The 21,151-nt window shown below is 32.2% G+C and overlaps 1 protein-coding gene across 1 annotated transcript in view; it reads left to right on the forward strand.

The window, feature by feature from the left end:
- Positions 1-4,444: 4,444 nt before the first annotated feature.
- LOC129803362 (homeotic protein antennapedia) overlaps positions 4,445-21,151 on the forward strand; it is a 48,973-nt gene continuing 32,266 nt past the window's right edge. Inside the window, exons 1-3 of the mRNA XM_055849886.1 lie at positions 4,445-4,572; positions 4,958-5,979; positions 6,135-6,320. Coding sequence (XP_055705861.1) covers positions 4,445-4,572; positions 4,958-5,979; positions 6,135-6,320 — 1,336 coding nt within the window. The remainder of the gene's footprint in view (positions 4,573-4,957; positions 5,980-6,134; positions 6,321-21,151) is intronic.

Below are 21,151 nucleotides of genomic sequence, written 5' to 3' on the forward strand. Positions count from 1 at the left end.
AAAATTGATTTTCTCGAGAAGTGTGAAATATTGCTAAAAAAACATGTTTTAGTAATACTTTTTATGAAACCTAAATCGAAATGTAAATCATGGTATATAAATACTAAGCTTTGGTTCTGTTTATCATCTTCATATAAAATAACAACATCAAAGCCCAATTCGATTTTTGTGCATGATTCTACCACCCTATTTATCCCTAGATAATTGCCACGTTAAGTTTCAAAAAATAAATAAAAGTTAATAATATAAATTTAAAATACTACTAAGTAGTTTTTATGTAAAAATTTTGAGAACTTGATTTTAAAATTTTGAATTGCCTAGCTATTTTTTAAATTAATTTTTATATAAATTTTGATATATTTTACCTGAAAATTTAGAGACGAAATAAAAATTGAAAAGTTCAGTAAGAGCATAGTCGAAGTCATTCGTTTATTACGCCTTATAAAAAATATCAACTGAATTTATTCAAGCTCAATAATTTATGATTAAAAATAATTCTCTTTGTACCCAATCATTGGCATTTAAAAATACAAAAAGTAATTCCAGTCGAAGGATTTTTATGTCAAAAGAAAACAGAATTTACTCAAGTAAAAATATGAGGACACAAAGCGTTGTTTTTAAATGCCACAGATCAATTGGAAATCATGTGAAAGGAAAGCAGCACAAGTCAATAACTCGAGGACAATGTTGTTTATTTGTTTCTGTACTGAATGAGTGTCTTCTGTGAATCTTTACTGGGTGAATCAATGCTCTGTCGTACGATTTATTGATTTCACATGGCAAAAATTGAAGCTGTAGGAGCCTTGATACGATGGGATGGGCCTTAGAACGGGGAGTTGATAGTTGATGAATATAATAGTTTTGTCTCTGGTGAAATGATATATAAGGGAAAGGGAGAGATTTCATCTCACTGTGTTATGATGAGGAGCAAAAAAGGGGATTGAGGGTGAGATTGAAGGGAAAAATAGCGAGGAAAAACAGTGCGTAACAAATGTAATATAATTCAATGTGATATCTCTGTGTAACATGCATTTAGTTAATTGAAAAATGTGAATTGACCTCATCATTTAATAAATTTTTCCCTGTATGTCTATATTAATAAAATGCTTGGCATCTGTCGCCATGGGTTGGGGTATGATTGATGATGATGAAATTTTCAGAATAATTGGAAAAATTAGTGATAAACACTATTTTTCTATTTAATGAGTGTTCAAGAAAAAGAAAGTTCCACAAGTGTTGAAATCAATTAACATGATCAAGCAAATCGAAAGAAAGTGTCCTTTTTCTCGCAATTGTGGGTGCTTTTCGTGGAAAAAGGCCATACAAAGGAAAGTTTTCATTAATCTGACCAATTGGGTGGAAGGCAACGCCTTTTTGACCCAATCAAATCGAGATTATCACTCTTAAATTTACTGGAAACATTCACTGAAATGGTGGGGATATGTTCGATGCTCTCTAAACATTAACAGCAACTCACATGGAGAGAACCATAGGAAATGCATCTTGTAGTGTATTTTCCTGGCAAATGTGTATGGGATAAATTGCAATTTGTATATTTTCCCTCCTTTTTCGCACCAAGAGCGCGCAAAAGGGACCTTCAACATGGAAATTCCACGCAAACGCCACCCACACTAATGCACATATTTTCTCCTTAAATACTAGCATGTACGAGCAGTACATTGAACTGAAAGAGTACTTGGAGCTGAAGGATTTACTAGGACAATAATTAACTTTGGTAAATGAGCACAGAAAAGACCTTTCTGCAGAGCTGTATACCTCCTAAGTTGGATTTCTTTTTTATTGATTAAACTCGCTTAGGCATTTATAAAAGACAAATAGTATCGTAAGTAATTGAATTAGGTGTTCTACCTATTCAAATTAGCAATTTTCTTATCTAAAAATGTCTCGGGATTAAACATAAAATCGTTGATGTCCGAAAATTCAAATTGAATATTGAATATGCAAACTAAATCTTTTTCGCAGTTTTAAAAATTTATAAAATACACTTAATGGTCTCTAGACACTAGAGAAATGTATGTCCATATTGAAGCAAATTCCCTATGTTTGTATAGGAAAAATTCTTCAATATGGACAAAAATTTTTCTATTGTATAGAGGCCATAAGGCTCAAAAAGTGTTGAATTAAGATTATGAAATACAAAAAATGTTCGAACTTGTGACTAAGATGCTATACCTTAAAAGTACTTTCGCAAAATTTCCCGTGTACCGATTCATAACCGATTTAAACCACTTCATAAATTAATCAAAAAATCTCCTAAAATTGCTTAAGAGATTTTCTGTAATAATAATATTTTAATAATATATTTCGATAAAAACTACTTATAGCTTATAAACTAGTTCATTGGCTCAAACCAGATTGGAACCTGTTCAGAGTTATCAAAAATTCTAATACCTTTCCAACGAGCCCAAACATGATACCATTCAGTTGAGAAATGCACTAGAGCCTTTTCAAATTAAAAATTTTGATAAATTATAAATATTTATTAAATATTAAAATTTCGCTTTAATATTTTGTAGAAGTTTATCAAAAGAAGTCAGAAACAGAACTTGATTAAAAAAAACTACTTAAGGTATGTGTTCCAAACTTCGGCATAGTTGCATGCAAGCGCCAAAGTCTCAAATTTGAAATGTAATATTTTTAACACATATTGAATATTATTTTTGTAACATTTTTATAAGGAGTGTTCCTTGGAACCTTGTAGGGAGTTTATCGTCGTTATTTTATCTAAAATAATTTTTAACACATTTTAAAATGCATAAAAATGTGGATATAGCATTGGCGGCCTATTCCGACCACCTTCATTCTCATAGTTCCTTGCCCTTCCCGAATTCTTTCAATGTCTTTTTCAAATCATCTTGCTCGTCGAAGCGACATTTTTTGTTATTTTTTTTTTGCATAGTATAATCTCTATAGAATGCAAAAACTAAAATTCATCGAATTTTGAGGAACAAAAAAGGTGGCCGAAATTGCAAGCTGGCCGGAATTTGGTACATTTACCTTATTTTAAAAAATACAATTTAAATAGATGCTATAAACGGTTAGAGGTATCCATCTATACGTACTAAAGGTTCCTATACGTCTTTAAGTAAACGCAAGTAGACCCAAACCAAACGTTATCAAAATTTACCAAGCGAGTAGTCTGCAAGTGCCAAAATCTGTGGTTCTAAACTTTTTTTTCCAACTCTACCCCGGTTTATTTCTCTTATAGAGAGGTGTAAAAACGCATTAGGACAAAAGGATCAAGGTATTTGCGTATTTTATGCTTCTTTCATGGCATTCTCAAAAGGCTGGGCAAAAAAACAGAAATACATATCCTTTTTCTCTCCTCCAACTAAATCATTTTTTCTTCCTGCACCAAACAGGAGAGATTTTTCTCAACATACTGAAGAGTATGAGAAATCTCATTAATTTTGCCTTTTGACAAATCCGTTTTCATTTTACAATAGTCTCCAGGGTGCATACAATTTATATAGAGAGTGTCATAAGTTTCCTCTCCATATAAATGGAATTGTTGCGAACTCAATGAAAAAGGACGACCGGATGTCCTGAATTTGGGTTATACATAACATGCTCTCCTATGCGACAGCAAATGAGCAAACGTAAATGGTGAAAACGCGCACACGGATGAAATAGTTCAGCCATTAAATTTCTTTTGTGTAAATATAAATACCATCGTGTTTATTATTATTATCATCCCTCTGGATATTCCTGAAGATGGTTATATGTCCAAAGGGCGAGAGAGAAAAAATAATCCCCGAGGGGAAATGGCTAATTGATAGGGCAGATTATTGCGTTGAGAAGCATTTTTCCATGTGAATCACCGGTAATTTATTACCCTATCTTCCTTTGTCATAGTATTTTAATGTCAGGACAAATTTACTCAATTATCCTTTCTTTTTGCTCTGAATTTAATTTATTTTATATCCTTTTCTGGTTCCTGTAACCTAAAACTCACCGTTTATATTATATTAAGGTTCATGGAGAAAAAAATAACCCCCACAAGATGAACTCTATAAAGCTCACAAAAAGCTCAATTTAACCGAAGAAATGTGCACCATGAAATGGAGCAAAAAGAACGAGGAAAGATGTTAAATCGAATAATTTAAAATTATTACACATATGAATAAAACTACTTATAAAATGCTAAAGAGTCTGACAACAATATCATGAACGGTGGAGAGGAAGAATATAAATGTTATAAAATAAATAAAAGTACAATAAACCTCGGCCATAGAGCCAGTTAAACCCATTTATACTGTAACCATGGGGGCTCTGCTCTCTCTCTCTCTTCGAAGATTATTAATAAATGGAAAATACGATTTTATTATCCTTTAACAAAAAAAAATCGTCGGGAAATAACAAAAATAAGAATGAGATGGAAGTAATGAACTCGAACGCTCCACCCCAAAATCAAATATACTCCATGCAATTGCCCTATCCAGAAGGCGTGTCTCTTGATACCTTGGCTGTGTTGGTAGAGTGCGCAGATGTTGGTCCTCTTCTGGCCCATGTGTCTCCCATGGAAACCACATTGTCGGCTATAGGAACCAAGTGAGATGGGAAGAGTACCTCTATATCTTGTGGCGAGAAGTTGCTGGTGGCTGCAAGAGGAGTCTTTGGACAGTTGGACTCCATTCTTAAACATTAGGCCTAGTCGGTCAGTCGTAAATCCAAATCGCTCTTGAAGTGCGTTTGCAAAACATTTCCTTACGATCTTGAATCCTTAAGCACGGGCTGATGCTTAAGCCAGTTAATTCCTATAACTATATCTTTTAATACCGCGATTGATATTCAAGTGAAGTGTTTTAATTTAATCCCAAGGTGATATACATGTGAGATACCGCTAAAAACATTAGGACTTAGTTCATATATAACCCACTCTTAGAACTCAAGTGTCGGACTTTAGTTGACCGGTATGAACATAGGTTTGTGGAAGCTGTGATGCAACTGAGGAATCTCAGATAGAGTGCATATTCAGCATCAATCTGGGTAGTCCGTATCTGTCGACACCGGGCTCTGATAGCCCCAAATTGGGTGCACTGGTCGCTCCACATCTCAGTGGTAATCTCAGTCCGTTCCCCTTTGCAGCCGCTACGCAACACGCCGCCCAGCTGAATCTGGCTGCCTTCCGTTCGCCCGCATTTCTGGGCTCCCATGGATTTTCTTTTGGCGGTGGCTTTGGGTATACAAGAGACTCCACGGGCGGCGGTAACGGCGCCGTGCCATTTGATTGTCAGTCCGGCCAATTGAATCACCATCATCATCACCATCCGAGTGCGTTTCGCAACAACAATAACAATAGTCCAGTGAATCTGTTTGTGGGCGCGAGTGGCGGGAATTGTGTCAGTGGTGGTGTCGTGAGTGCAACAGATGGTACCGATCGCGATGGCAATTTGAGTGACTACTGCAACTACGACCATCGTGTACCACCCAAAGATATCGACAGTCAAGATATTAGCTATACAAATTGTGCCTCAAGGGACGAAGACACCCCACATTACTCCACAAGTCGTGACAACAGTCCCCTACACCCCAATCTACCGCCGGACAGTCCGGACGGTATATCCAAACGTTTAGACACAGAGAGCCCTGTCGAAAGCTCAAGATCGTACCTTAGCCAAAAAAGTGACGAAATAGCTGGGTACAATAGTCCACAAAACGACAGTATTGGCTCACGTAGTCCAGAAAATCTCACAGGAAGAAGAAGCTTAGATTATCCGTCGGCAGGTCAGAAGAACGTATCAGATATGCTGGATCATAAGCTACCACTAAGCTTCCTAGGGCCACCCCTAGCTGCCCTACACTCCATGACGGAAATGAAGTCACCCGGCGGTACTACAGTGTCTCAAACATCTTCGCAGTCCAATCAAACTGGAGCTGCCAATCCCCATGGGATCGATAATATTCTTTCAAGACCACCGCCAGTCACTAGCGCAGGGCTCAGTGCTTTGACAGGCGGTAAGTGTTACTCGAACACTGAACTTCTAGGTAGATCTTGACTTCCATACCTATCAGCTTTTGCTTCTGCATCCCTTGTTAGCATCAATAGCTATATATGCGAAGCTATAAGTTTAGGATGGATCAACATCTAATCCTGATGACTTACTTTCCAGGTGCTATGCCAAGATTTTCAATAGCTGCTGCTGCCGCTGGAATGGCACAATATCTGCAGCAGAGTCAGCAGGGGCCACTAAAGGCACATTCGGGATCTCTCGTAGATCGACCCCATCTCTATTGGCCAGGGTTGCAAGGCCTTGTTGCTAATCCTATGGCCTGGCGGGATCGATTAGCTGGTTCAAGTAAGTGAACGGATTTCTTTTTAAACCTCTTATTTCTGACCTTTATGAGACTTTAATAATATCGGTTTTATAATTCTAAAAACATATTCTACACCTATCTACAGAATATTCAAGTTCGGTTAATCCGAAAATTCCGGAAATCCGAAAATCAAGTGTTCGTTAATTCGAAAAAAAATTATAGTCCTAATGGTCCTAATACTTATTTTTCTTGTAAGTATTAATTTAATATAAAAGACTATTATGAAGAAAATAGTTTACTTCACTCGTGATATGAGCTTTAAAATGCGAAAACAGGATAATATTTAAGTAAACAATTTATTCTCAGTTTGTTTTTAATTTAAGTAATCTCACACTAAACCCAAATTACTGTATGATTGTGCTCGTAAAAAAACAACACCTAAACATATAAGGAAAAGGTTTTAATAAAAAAAAAATAGAATTTTCTAAATAATCTTTTCAAATCAGATTTTAATTTTTTGTAGCATATATGACATCGGTACCTTTGATAAGTTAAATTTTTAAATACGACAGAGGTCTAATAAGTCAATTAATTAAAAAAACAACATTTTTTTCTTCAAAATTGACAAGATTGATAAAGTATTCTTAGAGATTAAATATTTTCTAATAAAATATTTACTTCTTTAAATTAAAATTGGGAGAGTATTATTACATAAAAAATGAGTTTAATTAAGAAGTGGCCACAAAATTTGTTATATTTTGTTTAATTTTTATTTAAAAACAATAAATAAAAAGTTAAACAAAAAGAAATTTGAGAGTTTATTTTTCTCTCCGGTTAATGGTACAATTTTGACAGTGCTTTTTTCTTGATAAATTTAGTACTTCATTTTTATTTGTATATTTTGAATGCTTTAGTTTTTTAATTTGGTTCCTTGTGCTTAAAAACAAATTTTGTACTGTATTTATTAAGAAAAAAGTCATGTCCAACTTGTACCGGCGAATTGACCAACTTATATCACTTTACCCTAAAATCGTAATCAGATTTTAAGACGTTAAAACTATTTTTTTTTCAAATTCTTTATATGCCTTATATTTTTGAAAATTGAAGTTATATACATAGGTTAACAATAAACCTTCCAAGACCATTCAAATTGGTCTGTTAAAGAACTTTTTAAAATTAACACATATTTAAACGGTACAATGTCGCCATCAAGCTTCATGAATTTCTTAAAATATGTATGTAGTAGTATATTTTTCAGTGATTAATTCTATTTTTTCCTCTTTTGCAAGAAAAATTTATTAAGTATCCCACTTACCCCGGTCTGTCATTTGACCGAGCGCGCTAAGAAAAACGATCAAAAACGGTCTGTAGGTTTAGTGTTAATAAACTATAATTGAATAATTATTTTAAACATGTTTGAATATTTCTGAAAAAAAAACTGTTTTTATTGGTCGATATTTCGAACAATAGTATAGTTAAGATTCTGACATTAAATTATTAAAAAAAAAAAACTGAAGATATTTTTTGAATAGCTAAATAAATATACAAATATTTAGTACCATTAATATAAAAATATTTAAAGTAAATTATCGAATTTTCGAAGAATTTTTTGTGAAACGAGATTATATTTTGCACTATTTTTACTGAGTTTTTGAAAGCCTGGTTCTAACCCAGATTGAAAGTTTTTTCAATCTAACCCAATTAAAGTCAGAAATGGTTTTGAAAGTGACATATCTCAATATGGAACTGTTCAGCTATGTTCTATGAAAGGTGTCTTAATAAAAATGATTATTGCCGAAATGTTCCTAATTCCAAATAGCGTTTTATAAAAAAGTTCTACGGAAGTGCAAATTTATTGACCTAATTTCTCACCGCAAAAAATGCCCCTGTGGGCAGAATAAAAAGCGTGAGAGTTAATAATAAATGTATATTGCTGTTTATGGCAAAATACTTAACATTTTGAGTCATGATAATAAATAATAAAACAAAATTCATTGTGTTAAATGGGGGTGTAATTAAATTAGATATATAAAATTTCGTGTCGCGATTGTGTGAGAAACAATAAATTTATCTATTTCTCCGGTACTTGACGATTACACCTTAATTACAGGCCCCAAAAACATATACACACCATATGGTGTCACCCTACTCTTTTACAAGTAAGGCAATTATTGCCCCAAAATTGACGTGCCATTATAATACACATTATTGCGCACAATTCCGTTTAAGACTTTCCATTTTCTCTTGGTTGTATTTTCCGGATTCAGAATCATTGTGTTCCAAGCTTTCTTTCTTGCAAGAGAGGTTTTTCATGCGGCAAAAGAGAGGTATGCAGAGTTTATAGTGAGAAATTATGGGGACAATTAATTCTTTGACATACACTGCGAAAAATATGGATATATGTTTGTTAGTTTCTTGTATTGAAACGAATAATATGTAGTTTATTTTGTGTAATATTAATAAATGTTGAAAATAAAAATTAGCAATGGATGCAGTTTTACGAACAAAAGTTGAGAAAAATTTACAGATAAATTAATTACACAATTTTGAATAAAATTACACATTTTCTATATTAAATGCGTAATGAAAATTGCATAAGAATTTTCTACAATCTTTTAAGCAAGACGGAAACTTTTGTGTAAATTAAAGCTTTTGAAATGCGATTCTTCATTTATTAAAATATATATTTTTTCGCACAAAAATAACTTTTTGTGTAAAATTGTGCTTTTAGTTTTTGACTTTAGTGATTACACACAAACATAAATTAGTACAAAAAATTGCAGGTTTATGTAAATTGACTTTGATTATTTTTGCAAAAATGTGGTTTATTAGTCAACTTTTTTTACTGTGTAAACACTTGAGACTTGGAAAGAGAAATGGGTAACATTTTTATCAGTGTAACGTAACAACATTATTGAGCATATTAATGTGTAGGGGAGACCGGGGAGGATTGGGACACTTTTTCATGTTTTGACTTTGAGACACTATTCCAAAAAACCACGATAGTGTATTACAATTTTATGCAGTATATAGGATACTTATGGGTATTGACTTTATAAAAAGTACTCGATAGAACTTGGAAAACAACTGAGTTTTCTTGGAGAAGATAAAACATTTAACTTGACGTTTTGTCCCAAACCTCCCCGATGTGGGGCAGTATGGGACGCAAAAGGGAATGTTTGGGACGCATTTTTTCTCGCATAATTTGCATTACTGGAACACGTTAATTTATTTTAAATACTAGATTAAAAATATTTCTAATAGAAATAAAAATGTTTCATCTTTTATTTCACACTTAGAAATTAATATCAATTTTATTTGTACAGTAGAGTCATTTATTGTCAATCAATTATTTAAAGTATTTTCTTCTTATTTTCCATCTACCTTTCTTTTCTTTTTTTATTCTAAATATTGCAATCATGATCACCAAATTCATCAGACGAGTAGATTTTCTTGCAATTTTAAGTTTTGAACTCATTGACGGATTCCTGTTTGATTTTACGACAACTGCATTGTACCTGTTTTCTCATTATTTCTCTGAATTAGCTCGCGCCTTGCATTTTCTGGAGAATTTGTGAGAAATGTAGAGTAATATTATTAGAGAAATTTTCGAAAAAAATAGTTTTTATCGAGATTGGACAAAGGTCGAATATCCTCTGAGAAGGAATTATTGATTCCTAAGATATTGATGGTTTAATTGTCTCTGTATTTAGAGACATCTGCTCCACTGGTAAAGTTTTCCCAAGAGGGAGATTTTCAATAAAAACTGGGCATTAATTTCCATTTTGACAATAAAAAATTGCACGCCACCTACAATCTTGTCGAAAATCAACGTCCCATTCATCCCCTTTCAGGTGTCCCAAACATCCCCGCGTGTAGTTTTGGTATTTAAAATCTTAATGTAAAAAAAAGAGCGTATAATCTCTGAAACCTTTATAAAAATATATTCCCAGATTACACTGCTACCTAAAGAGATAAAAAAGTTTTGATTATATATCGCTGATATAAAATACAAAGAGGAAAATTGAGACGTCAAAATATACGATTTTTATCAATTTTTAAAAAAATGTTCATAGAATTAAAACAATAAAACTCAGGATATCCATTATTTTAGTCAAGATACATCTTAATATTGCCTACGATACAGTAATGGTTAAATCCCATTTATTTCAAAAATTAATTGAAAAAATCGCCTTGTCCCACACTACCCCTGTCCCAAACCTCCCCGGTCTCCCCTACATATTGCGATAATAATGTCATTAATTTAACTAATAACGCCAATGATTATCGGCAATCGTTTGTGATCGCGCATTTATCGCTCAATATACACAAGTAACTAATAATAGAAGGTGTTGAACAAATGTTTCAGATATTTTTCGGGTTTTGTCCCCAGAGCATATTTGTCGTGCGCGGACGCAAAACCCACCAATTCAATACAATTTTAATTAATTTCCACGATAAATGCTGACAGATGGTTGGAAATATTATGAACATGGCCCACAATATTTCCATGATACCGATATATTTCTGATAAATATTGTGTCATATTTGATTATTTAGCACACTCTTGGGTGTGAGATGACTCTGTGATTTATCCACCACCCCCCCCCCCGTCCTCTAATCCCAAATTAATCTCATTCCAAAGTTACACCATCAGGCTAAATTTGTTGGCTGGTGCTGGATCAAAAATTATCACACAGACTAACCCATTATAGAGGGGAGGTGTACAATTGGTCACAATTTGTGATTCACTTTGGGGGTCAAAATTTACTGTGTCCATCTGCAAAATGATCCATCATAGAGGAGTAACAGTAACACACATGAAATCACGTTCATAGTGATACAAATTGCACAATTATCCATTATTATCAGAGTATAGTTGCAATTTAGATCCATCATGGGACATATTCTCATTGTGTCTCTCAGGACATGTCTCAATTTCATTTTCCCCAGTTGTTCCACCCTATTCACTACAACCAGTCCTTGTGCGTCTAAATATTCACTGGATGTCCAAGCCGGGGGCTATTCATTCGGACCTTTAATGTCTTTTAAATAAAGTTGTATCGAATTGTCATCAATTAGGCATAAACTGGATATTGATACAACAATTTTGCTTTAGAAATTAAGTGATTCCCAAGGGTCATTAAATGAAAATCATTTTTAAATAATTTATAAATCATATTTGTTAAATAATCATTAATGCAATTGAAGCACAATTATTATGATTTCTCTGAAAACAAAAATGTATTCGAGAAAAGAAACTGAACATTAAAGTAAGAATTGATAAATTTAAATCTCTGATTACGTTAAGCTTCTAGTATTGTATTGTATTTATTGTACTATCCAGTATAGTATTTTTGTAGTTATTCTAGTAAGAATAACTACAACATAATAATTTCGCAATTCCGCGATTTCAATAGCACATTTAGCATCTGAGTGTTATAAGTTAGAAACTCTCAAAATAATAAATTAGGGTAAAGGCTCATAATTTTGGACAGTCTGCTTATAAGCATCGATGTTTCAAGTTTGAAGTGCGATATTTTCAATACTAATTGACTTTATTTGTTACTCTCTTTTCAGAAGGGTTGTTTAGAAACTTGGCAAGGGTTTATTATCTTTGTTTTTACTAAAATTAGTCTTAATACGTTTAAAAATGAATTGATATGTAGAGGTGAATTTGACTCGAATTTTGGACAACATGGTTATTAATTTCAACTCAAATCATATTCAAAATTTAACGTATTTAGTGTTAAAATCTTCCAAAAAGAACAAATATTTAGATAGAATTCATTATTCATCAAATATTGGAATAAAAATCCATCATTTTAATCAATTTATTTTTAGTGTCCAATTTTATCCTCAAAGTGTCCAAAATAAGAAACTGGACAAAATTATGAGCCTTTACCCTATAAGTTTTTATTTATTAATAAATTAACATTTCAAGCATTTCAAGTGAAACTTTTTACAAGTGACATTATGATGGTGGAACAAGTTTGACACAACACATTGCATAGAATAACTTAGAAACACCTTTTCAATAAATTTTATTAAAAGCAATCAGTTTTTGTGTTTATCTTCATAATATCATTATTTGAGTTGTATGCAGCGATAGGCTATGCAAAAATGCCTCTCTTTTTCAATTTTTTTTAAAGAATATCTTGAAAGCAGCAAACAAGGTATTGAAAAAGCATTTTGAAAGTGCACAAATCTAAATGAATTATTATATTATTGTTATAATCGAAAAATCGAAAAATCTTTAATATGCCACTAAAATCGTAGAAGTGTGGTTCATTATTTAATGGAAGTTTATAAGGGAAGAGCATCGATGATCGGCAGTATTCTTCGGATCGCCAAGTTAATATCGTATTGTTGCTCAAAAAAAGGAATTTTTAAAAACTATTAGCTAATTTTTACCATTAATTCTAACATGAAATGTACTGCGTTAGCTCAGATTTAATTTATAAAATCAATTTTCTGTGAAATACCTGATTCAATTCGTGACGATCCGAGGTAGGGAGAAGTGAGGCTACTTTGAGCTGTGGGGCTAGATTGTTATACGACTTTTTCGCATATTTCTAAATGAAGCTGGTTCTTACAATTATTTTATTTAGATCCACAATTACTTTCCCTATCCAAATTACATCATGTTTAAGTCAAGTTTGCATTAGTAATATGCGAAAAAATCGTATAACAATATACGCCCACAGCTCAAAGTATCCCTACTTCCCCCTACAGAGCGCAAATTTGCAATTACATCTATTTTTAATAATGTATTGTAAATATTAAAAATTCATCAGAAAAATCGTATCTTTATTTAGGACCGATCCGGAGGTCCCCTCGCTATCTAGGCGAATGTTCCAGCCACTGAGCTAGGAAACCATTACCCATTAATTACCAAAAACGGTATCGTTTTTACAATACAAAAGTATTTGCAAATGTAGTACAAGAATTGAGACTACACATTGTCAGAATTCAAACAAAACACTGTAGGTGTTGGGAAAAGTATTATAAAGTGTTGAAATGAAACTTGTGGAATCATCTATGCACTGGCTCAACTAAGTAGGAAATTCATCAAATTCATTGTCTTACCCAAGATAAATTCATATTTTCACTAAATTTGTTATTGAGAAGATTGCCATATGAAAAGAGCTCGAATTAATAAAAGAGAGGGGAATTAAAAAAGCAAACAAATTGTATTTTAAATATCAAAAAATATAACTTTTTAAAGTTCAAAAATAGTAGAGACTTCCGTTAATGCTCTATCAATTGCTACAAATTTGCAATGTGTTAGTCAATCAGTTCACTAAATGAATAACCCTTCAATTCACCCACCAAAATGGGTGTCTATTGAGATACACATTTTAATGACTTTATGGTCAAATTTGTGTCGACGAGAGAGAAAATTAATTTACTGCTTTAGTGTGATTTTCAAGCGACTGTAAATATGCCTGAGGATCATACTGATTAATCGGGAATAACACGCGAACGATGGAATTCGTGAGAAAACTTCAAGAGACTATTTCAAAATCTACATTTTTTGTCACGTCTTCCACTTCGTGTCGGTCGATAGCCATGGCCAAAGTTTAATAAAGGTCTTGAAGAAAATTATTTTGAAGTTTTGCGAAAGTCAGCCGATGCCAGACAATTTGATATGCTCTCACTTTCTCTCATATCCAAAAGTGAACATTTTGGGAGTAATTAAAGGCTCTTCCGCCCACTCTGGCTCACTCTCTTTAAATGATGCTTCGGCAGTTTGAGGCAATTCAGTGTCTATGTACCATATCACGTGCTCAGTATTGTTAATGCGACGTCATATGTCGATAATGACGCCAAAAACAACTAATGATCATTATATGACGTTATCAAAATTTCACCAAGTTTCTCACTATATCGCTATTATTTTCCCTTAACTGAGGGGATCACCTTTAGGTGATTTGTCTCTATGCCTCTGTTTTTCTTCAAATACACTCTCACTATACCATATTGTGCTTTTTGTGCAATTTGGCTGAAACTAAAATTTAAAGCAGCAACGAGACATTGGAATTTTATATAAAGTACCAGGCGTCTCCATAGCAATAGATGCAGACGCCTGGTTGCAGAGCAAATAATTGGAATTTTTAAATTTTTGCCATCCGGAAAAAAAGTATCATACAGTGAAATTATTTGTATCTTTGCACATTTGATAAAACCCCAAATATAGGAATATGTATCCCAGGGAGGCTGGAATATTTGTTGTATGCGTTGAAGGCAGAATGAAATGGCGAAACAATAACTGGGGCGAAATATCAAATAAAAATGACCAACATGGGAGCAATTGAAATCGTTTTATGGCATCGTGGTGAAGTGCCGAATAAGAAATGAATTTCCCTCATGTTCAACTCAGTCATTTTAATTTGCCCCTCCATGTATTTATTTTATTGCCCATAGGTGTTTTATTATTGATTTCAGTATGATTCTCAAAATCATTTATCGATTGTGAATAGCATAAGAGGAAAACAGGAATCTTTTGTGGTTAGGATTTCAAGTGGTGAGATATAGAGATCCTTTAATTAAATTTAATTCATGCGAAGTCTGGAAAATGGGGAGAGAACTGTAGACGAGCAGAAAATGGTCTCAAGAGACGAGGAGAGATGAAAGAAAGACATACATATAAACAAACATGATATCATACTGAATCGGTATACCCAATATTATTTCAAGTGTTTCTCCGACCATCTCATTATTTCACTTTATCATTTGATATTGTATTTGATTTGTTGTTTATTCAATAAACAACGAAAGAGCGTGTGAGAGAGAATTTATTGATTTCACTTGATTTCTTTGACATGTGTGTGCCCGATGAGAATACCAACAACATTGCTGTTTGGCTACATTCAATTAATGTTGATAGAGTATCAAAAATTGGTTCTATCCCCAAGACATTCAGATGGCAATCTAACACAATGCCTAAATTGTGTATTTTGTCAAAATGGTCAGAATCCTCTCTGTCTTATCCTTTTAAATCCTACACCATTATACAATTTTGCCATTGAAAGGTTAATGCTGGGTGAGGATATTACTTCGAATACACAAATTAATATTTAAAGTGGTCTCACGTTTTCGCAAATTCTATCATTTGGGCACAAGGTATACCTTGGTGGTTGTGGATGACTGTGAGGGCTTACATGACTGAGGATCACAGCATGGGACGGCTATCTTAATTTAATTAAATCCCTTCGTCTGAATTTGTATCTCAAAATCCACCCTCGCTCTAAAACTCTCGGAGTAGCTCCTAATCTATCACAAAACACAACCTACAACATTATAAGCAATTTACCTTCTAAAATGATGGGTATTTCGAGAGGACATTGCTCTTGAATAACTTCATAGAATCGTCGAAGATTTAAGCAGGAATTAAATAATTGTTTCTTTTTGAAGAAAATCCTTATAAATTTCCAAGCTGTAATTTGTAATTGAAAAATTAGGTACTCATTTATTAAATATTTATTTAATTAATAGCGCTGCACTTCTTTTCAATTGAGTGATATTTCGATTGGAATGTTACCTCTAACGACCTCTACACACTAGAGAACTTTATGTCCATATTGAAGAATTTTTCCTACACAAGCGTATTGAATTTCCTTCAATATGGACATTAATTTCTCTGTGTGTATAGGCCATTACACTTTCAAATTGAAATCAAGATGGACATGATAACTTATTTTCGACAATATCGACTCTCGATTCTGAAAAAATTAAGCGATGCTAAAGAATTGTAATAAAAAATAAAGCAAATTACTTCTGAGGACTATTAAAAAATCTTTTTACTTTAATAAGACACAACTTGATATTTAAAATGTTAAATAAATTTTCATTTTGGAGTATAATTAAATTTTCATAGTGAATATTTTCTAAAACAAAATATATAAATAAAAAATAAATATATTAATAAAATTTAAGTCTTAAAAATAACAACATAATCCATTGAAACATTTAGCAAAATTTCCATTTTATTTTTCCAATATTATCAATTTTTTACATATCTTTATCTGCATAATTTGTTATAAGTTAACATTAAATGAAGGGAATGAGTCAGAATAATTGGTTGCTGTTTAAACATATCTTTACTTTGAAATTAAAAAAAAATCTTGTTGGCATTGTGTTCTAGTTGATAAATTAATTACTGATTAATTTTCAATGTTACAATTATGAAATAAATAATCAAATTTAATATGATTATTAAAAAATTACCATCATATAAGTAAAACATCATTATTTATCTTGTGAAACTTCTATAAACTTTTTCCGTGCGTTCGTCATACTTAATTGTGACATAAATCTCTCATTTATGAGTTAATTCTTTAAGCGTTAAATCCTTAAGTCAGCCTTTGCAAACTGGTCCGCATTCTCTGATAAAAAATTTTACATTTAGATTGTTAAATTTCTTTGATCTTTTATGCAAAATCTTTTCAATCTTAGCAATATCGAGGTTAATAGCGAGATATCAAAATTCTTAAAGTTTTTATTTAATTTTAAAGTTGTTTGCGGTACGGCAATCTGTTAAACACCTTAAATAGAGAAAATTTTGAGGCAATATTGGAATAGAAAAAACCTCATTTATCTTTAACTCAGAGTGATAAATTTTTGATTTCAATACTAATCTTAAATCAGTAACATATATTTATCTTAAAATTGAAGGAAGTGAGAGCCTAATCGGTAGTCTTATAATTAAAGATTTCCGTCGTAAAAAAATAGTTATGCATAATATTTTAGACCCCCTTAAGTCTTCATTTCTAGATGGTTAAAAATGTTTCTAAAATTAGTTTAAAATCAAATAATAAATCCTAATTAAAAAGCTAACATAAAAATTTAGTGTTAAATAATTTATCTTAAAAATAAATGGATTGGTGTTTTAAAAGCAACAATTTGAAATTTTAAAAATATAACTTCAAATTCTTTTTTTCCAAAATTTATTTGCTAAATGCAAGATTACAAAGATAAAAGAGGATATCCTGAATGTCCTAAGCCTGCGACCTCATTAGGAAAACCATTATAAAATTAATAGAGATTTAGTTCGTATCACAATTTATAAAATTTTCTTAACTTTCTAAAAGCTAATGAGTTTTTCAAAGAAATTATTTATTTTGGTTTGAAATCTATTGAAAAGTATAATAACTAAAAAGTTTAACAACAAAACTTTAAAATTACTATACTCGAAATTAACCCTTAGTCATATTTTTTCTATGTTCTCAACTCATAGGTAATCATTGCAGCAATAAACTATTAAACAATTCCCCTCTCATTCTCCCCTATTGTGGCAATTAATATCAAAATTGGCTCACCCCATTTCACAAAGAGATTGAATGCCGGTGAAATGGCATAAGCGGGAAATTGCTTGTCAACCCTTTTATGATATGATGCGGTGGTAAATGAAGGGTTTAGCTGGGTACCCCAAAATGCAGGGAGACTTCTTGTATTCAGTATAATTTTCATTATTCCCATGAGGTGAATGAAAAAGTTACGGTTTGAGCGCAACCCTTTTCTTCCTACCACTGAGAAATCTAATTGGTCAGTCACCCCCTCCGTCTTGATTTCCAAAAACCCTGCCTCAAAGATCACTGATGGCGTCGATATGCGCCAACTTGTTGGCATAAGATCTCTTTCTATTCCCATCGCATATTTTTATAAAGCAATTCTAGACACGATAGTTGAGCGAATTGATTTCTTCTGACCGGGGTGATTCCTATCACTAGAGGCGGGTAAGATACTTGGGATATGTAAGAGGTGGATTTAGGGGGTCCCTTGTTGCATATTTATCTTGTTTCAATTGGTCATTTTGTCCGTTTAACGACCATTTTTATGGATTTCACCCTTAATGGCATATAGCTACTAATTCCTTAATTACCGACTACCATTAAAGAAGTGTTTGCTCACGTTCTCCATGCTCCCACATAATCATCCTTAGGGAAAAACATTTTCGATGCTGTACAAGCAATAAAATATTTGATAGACTCAAATTTATATTCAACTGAGGATTTTTCCATAAACTGCCCTCTTGAAGTTTCACTTCACGGCTCTGGAGGTTTTATTTCGTCAAGGGTTTGGGGAAATTGCAAAGGAATAAGGATTTATGATGAATCATAATGGTCCTCCATGATTTAACCTCTCATATTGAGACAGACAAAAGAAATCATATGAATTATATGAGTTTGAATTTAATAAAATTATGAATTAAATGAGTTTTTTAGTATAGTAAAATATCTGTCTTATTTTATCCATGTGATAGAAAATCAACTGGTTTTATGATCAAGTTAAACCTGAATTAGAACTCATCGAAAAACTCAAAAAAAAAATTTAGTCAAATTGTCTAATTGCACTTTGAATCATGAAAAAAATATTACTCAATAGTTTTAAGTATTTAAAATATTTAAATAATAAAAATATTTTTAAATATTGTTAATTTTCGTGTTTAAAAATGTTAAGCTTTTTGTTACTTAAGCTTTTTGTTATTGTGTTTTTTTATAAACTTAAGTTACTGCTTAACTGATCAAGATGGGATCGATTCGAATTCTTTAAAATTCGAAACGATATGGACTTGTTTAACCGACGCGACGTTAGGTTGATAAAAAACCATTAAATGGAATTTCTTCTTAATTTACTTTAAACCCAGTTGCGAATTTCTAATCATTTAGTTAATTATTAGTAAATATTTTTAAATCTCCAAGAAATACTATAAGAATTAAGAAATATTGAAGAAAATTTATGACTTATATATATGAGCTACTAAATACTTTAAAATGTATCTATTTGTTAATTGAAATTTAGACTCAGCCCACAAAAATAGGTTTAAATATCTTTTTAATGTGAAATTTATTTATACCTTAGATCCTTTTAATTCTATTTTTACATTTTAAATGTACCTTAAACTTTAATTAGGAAGTGATTAAAAGACACCAATCCCACATTTTTGGACGCTCATAAGTGACAATTAATATGAATAATATTAAAATTTAAATATACAAATGTGATAGCAGGGTTAAGGTACTTAGGGTAAGTGTGCCAAATTCCGGCCAGCTTGCAAATTCGGCCACCTTTTTTGTTCCTCGAATTTCCATGAATTTTTAGTTTTTTCAAACTCTAGAGATTATACAATGAAAAAGAATAAGAAAAAATGTAGCTTCGACAAACGAGATGACGTGAAAAAGGCATTGGAAGAATTCCTGAAGGGCAAGGAATTATGAGAATGAAGGTGGCCGAAATAGGGCACCAAAGCTATGTCTATATTTTTATTCATTTTAAAATATATTAAGAATGATTTTAGAGTAAATAAAGACGGTAAACTGTCTACAAGGTTCTAAGGAACACTCCTTAAGTAAAAGGAATAAAAAAAATCAATTTCTATTAAAGATATTACATTTCAAACTTGAGACTTTGGACCTTGCATGCAACTATGCCGAAATTTTGCACACTTACCCTAAGCTTTCTAAAATGAAATGAAATGAAATGAAAGAATCATACTTAAATTCATTTAAGCATTTGCAAGATTAATTTAGAATAAACCTAATAATCCTCATTAAAAGCTTGTTTTGCATTATACACTGATTTTGCATAAATTTGAATAAATTTTAAGTAAAAATAGTTTCTGGATTTTTTCTAAAAAAAAATGTTTCGAAATATTTAATATTTAGGCAAAAAGAACAAACATTTGTTGTCAGTAAAATATTTTATTTTGATCAGTATAAAAAAGACGGAAAATTGACTTTAAACTCTGAAAACACAAGATTGTATATTGATTTCTTAATTTTCCTTTTGTCTTTTTAAATAATATTACAAAGTTTCTGTAAATTGAAGATGCATTATCTTACATTTAAAGAATTTACTGATCATTTACCAATATGTTACAATCTTTAGTGAATTCATAATTATGATACAAATAAAACAAGTTCAAAAATCCATTAAGATTTTTTTCGGATTTAATAGAACGGCTTAAATGGGATTTTTAGATTTAAACTTTATGATAAAAATGTACACTTGTAGTTTTTCCATCTCGAAAGTTGGATAGGACCAATATTTTGCTCTTGCAACAGACACTGAAGGAGAGAAAGCAGACAATACTCCGGTTTCAAGCTGGGGCACAAAATGGTATAGATCCAGCTTTGGGTGAAGAATCAGCAGGAATTCACGTTACATGTGTTATACATAATAGAAGCAGATGATAAAACATAAGTAAAGACATAGAATATAAAGAGGCGAATAGCATGAAAATGGTTCGTACGATGTCAAGTACATATGTATTTTGGCTTCAATGGGGGATTTACCACTTCACCAAAACCACCCTCCCATCCCCATCTCCAGTGCTATATGGAGAAAAGAGCTTTCATAGTCTCCCCATCATCGTCAGTAACAGAATCAGGGGAGTATATCTATTTCACTCCATACTGGAAGCTTTTCCAGAAAGCACGACCGAGACAGAGAGATGGAGTGTAGAAAATGATGATGGTGGAAATTATGCAGAGAAGTCTGGGATTCAGAAAATAATGGTTTTACATTTGCGACGAGGGATGGAATGGGAAAAAGGATGCCTCATACAAAGTATGTAACACGCGCACGCCTCAGAAAAGTCAAGGAGAGATGGTGTCTCAGTGGAAAATGAGAGCTTTGGGGAACTGGAAACCACATTTTAATTGCTCGAATTGTAATTGTATTCATTTAAGAGGTTCATACTGAGAATATGCTGATGATGTAATTAGATAGGAGATCCCATACACAATTATCTTCCATGTATAATTTATATTCATTTTATGTAATCTCCCATTCTGACAACAACATTTTTCCCTCCCACACACCTCATTGTGTGATTTATATCTGTGATTTTCCATCCTACAACCAAAAT

The sequence above is a fragment of the Phlebotomus papatasi genome, chromosome 1 (genome assembly GCF_024763615.1).
Source record: "Phlebotomus papatasi isolate M1 chromosome 1, Ppap_2.1, whole genome shotgun sequence".
Taxonomy (NCBI): Eukaryota; Metazoa; Arthropoda; class Insecta; order Diptera; family Psychodidae; genus Phlebotomus; species Phlebotomus papatasi.